The sequence below is a fragment of the Armigeres subalbatus genome, chromosome 3, assembly GCF_024139115.2.
Source record: "Armigeres subalbatus isolate Guangzhou_Male chromosome 3, GZ_Asu_2, whole genome shotgun sequence".
Taxonomy (NCBI): Eukaryota; Metazoa; Arthropoda; class Insecta; order Diptera; family Culicidae; genus Armigeres; species Armigeres subalbatus.
The window spans coordinates 408,020,276-408,023,289 of NC_085141.1; the positions used below are offsets into that span (position 1 = coordinate 408,020,276).

At 39.4% G+C, this 3,014-nt stretch overlaps 1 protein-coding gene across 1 annotated transcript; it reads right to left on the reverse strand.

Moving 5' to 3' along the window:
* Window positions 1–598: 598 nt before the first annotated feature.
* LOC134227092 (peptidyl-prolyl cis-trans isomerase Fkbp12-like) lies at window positions 599–2,441 on the reverse strand. The gene is made up of 4 exons (XM_062708336.1): window positions 2,356–2,441; window positions 2,190–2,258; window positions 1,928–2,088; window positions 599–1,680 (listed from the first exon to the last, which is right to left on the reverse strand). The coding sequence occupies exons 2-4, from the start codon at window positions 2,224–2,226 to the stop codon at window positions 1,552–1,554; spliced, it is 327 nt and encodes a 108-aa protein (XP_062564320.1). The 5' UTR covers window positions 2,227–2,258; window positions 2,356–2,441; the 3' UTR covers window positions 599–1,551.
* Window positions 2,442–3,014: the final 573 nt, after the last annotated feature.

Genomic DNA, 3,014 nt, shown 5'->3' on the forward strand with positions numbered 1-3,014 from the left:
CTCGCTGGCAGTAGCGTTGCCCTTTGCAGATTGAGAGCATTCTGATGTCGCATGGTGTTCACCGCATCTTACGTATTTTGTTTCCAGATTGCAGTTCCTCATTCCGTGGCCATACTGGTGGCAGCGGAAGCAATAGACAATGTCGGAATTCTTCGAATAACCTCCACCTGATAATGACGTTGAACAGGGCATTTATTTCTGCAATTTGGCTGCTCCAAATTGGTTTCCGTGAACCTGTGTATACTTTCGTACCTACTATCAAATCAATTTATTGTGTATTTTAGATTTCGGGCACGAGAATAAATTGCCGATTTCAACAATTGTCGAGTAGTTCAAATGGGAATTTTTTTTGCAACTGTCGCTGAATTTATCCTTGCATCGACTTAGGCGAGGGCCAAGGCCACATAATAATCCCGTTTGACAACAATTCTACTAAGTAATTCGCCAAATGTGGAACGCAGGTGCATTTCTCATGGGAGTTCAACATATGACAAGAATTTTAACATTTGGCGATTTCCCTATTGCATACTCGTTTCAAAACCATGGTCAAATCAAAACCAAACTGACGTGATTTTTCGGATCATCTACAAGTGCAACATTTGTTCATCTCAATGTATTTATTTGTGGTATCAGATAGTATGAATGTTGACTCCATTATTTTTTGTTCAATCTGCTATCAATCATAAATGTCCTGAACCTTGGATTAGAATCCGGTGAGGAGAAACATGCCAAGGGATCACGTTTAAATGGCGTTGCTAAAATTTATTCGAATGCTATCGATATTTTTGGAATATATGTACTTTTTAGGGTTTTTAAATACGAGTTGATTAAATGCTGATGCATGATAGCACAGAGTTTAAATTTGTGATTCACCATTAAACTTTTAGATGTATAATATTTTAATAATTTTCCTTATGCGACATTATATCCGAATTGCTACCGGAGCAAAAACTGTATTTTATCGTGTTTAATAACTACTAACTCCGTGAAGGTTTGTGTTGGTTTTAAAAGTGTTTTGGTTTTTCTCAAGTTAATATTCATCTCCCGAATCTATGTGATGAGCAAAAAAGATTATTTAGGACATCATCAATCCTGTTTTAGTGCAATGTTTAGCTACGATTGTAGATGGAATTTCCAGATAGGAATAACTGCTCCCAAGAGGCAGCCCGAATAAAATGGAAGTAGATCGCTACACATAAATGCATTGTTTGCTTATTTGTTTAGCTAGTTGAATGTCGTTTGAAAACCTGTTGTGAGAGAGCGTGTAACTCAATGAACGATTACCGCGTCAAAACGACTTGATTATCGATCGTTGAATACAGCGATTGTAGGTTGGTTGATGCTTGACGCATAAATAACATTTAAAGAACTGATGATTACCATGCTTCCTTATCAGACCTGGATTCTAGGATTGCTTCATTATTTCCTGTTTGTGTTGATGGTTTTTACTTTTCGCCTTTCGTGGTATGTTGGTTGCTGTTTCCTTCCGGTTTCTTGATTCATTGCTGTATTTGCTATTGTTTTAGATAAAATGATATCTCATCTGCACATTTACTCAACCCTCAACAGTTCAACGTCGAAGGTAAGGGTGGCATTTGGTGGAATGACTCCTGGATGGCCACGGCTGCCGTAGGCATAATCCGGAGAGCAAACCAATTTGGCACGTTGTCCAACGGACATCTGGAAAGAAATAATAAATTTAGTTATGGGGTTTGCATTTCTTACAAAAAAAATTAGGCGATAATAAAAAATTGGTAATTAAAATTGCAATTTATTTTCCCATTCTACCCCACATTCTCCTATTCATTTATAATAACCCCTCGTTGAAAAAAAAATTGAAAGGTGAATGGACCGAAGAAGTCTCATTCAAGAACCATTCGAATTTAGATTCAATCGACATCACGACATCGACTAGGGGAACACTCACCTGGGCAACACCCTCATCCCATCCGCGGATGACCTCGCCGCGACCAACAGTAAACCGGAACGGTTTGCCGCGGGTACGGGAGGAATCGAACACTTTTCCATCGGCCAACGTTCCGGTGTAGTGTACTACGGCAACCTGTCCGGTCTTTGGGTACGTAGCCTCTGCGGGATAACACAAAAAAAAACCACTATTGAATGAAATTTCTTACGGCAGGAACACGCCATTGAAGGTTTGCTAATGCTTGCGGAAAAAATGAACTTACCATCTCCGGCAGCTAGCGTAACTACTTGCACACCCATTTCTGATTTTATTGCTTCGACTGTTGATGTAGCTGAAAAAATCACAGAATAAAGTACCGAAATAAGTCCTTTTTCCACGGAAAAACACAAAAAATTGTCACGCTTTAAAAGGCAAAACCGAATACTCACTTGCAGGAAGAAAAGTAAAATGCCGGATGATATCCCCTGCAAGAAGACAAGACACTCTTTTCACCAGAAGGAGCTGGAGATCAGGTCTGGCGCTGGGGATATTTTGTCTCTCTCCACCCTCTGTTGAATATACACAACAGTGCGATTGACGTCATATCAGAACTTCCCTTTGAAGCAGGAAGTAAAACAAGGCCAACAAGTTTCCGTCGTCAGACCTTCGCTCATGGTCATTGCGTCTCACTCAGTTTCGATGAATGATGAGAAAGTGCTGCCAGCAAAAGCTATGGAAAGCCTTTTCGATGATTCGAAGTTCTGGAAGTTCTATATACACACTCACATATACACAGCTAGGTGTTTCAATGTGCTCAATTTATGGACGAGAAGAAGGCGGGGGTGAAAAATTAATTTTCGGTGCAAAACATAAACAAACCGGCTGGCTCTCCCATACTAAAATCCAAGATGGCTGAATCGTGAATTTGGCAGATTGGAACACCTAGTGTTGTATTCATCTTGAATTATTTCTTGCAAAATAGTGGGTTCACTCTTAACTCATTTCACCGTATTCGGTAAATTTTACCGAAATCTCAACAGCAGAACTGTTCAGTAATTTATTTTACAGATTTTTTGTAATTTTTTCCATTGCTCAACTGTCAAAATTA

Excerpts from the sequence above, each read along its gene's own strand:
- LOC134227092 (XM_062708336.1), bottom strand. The coding sequence starts at position 2,226 with ATGGGTGTGCAAGTAGTTACGCTAGCTGCCGGAGATG. Across the intron at positions 2,089-2,189 it reads TACGCTAGCTGCCGGAGATG|AGGCTACGTACCCAAAGACC; the intron begins GTAAGTTCATTT and ends GTTATCCCGCAG. Across the intron at positions 1,681-1,927 it reads GGGATGAGGGTGTTGCCCAG|ATGTCCGTTGGACAACGTGC; the intron begins GTGAGTGTTCCC and ends ATTTCTTTCCAG.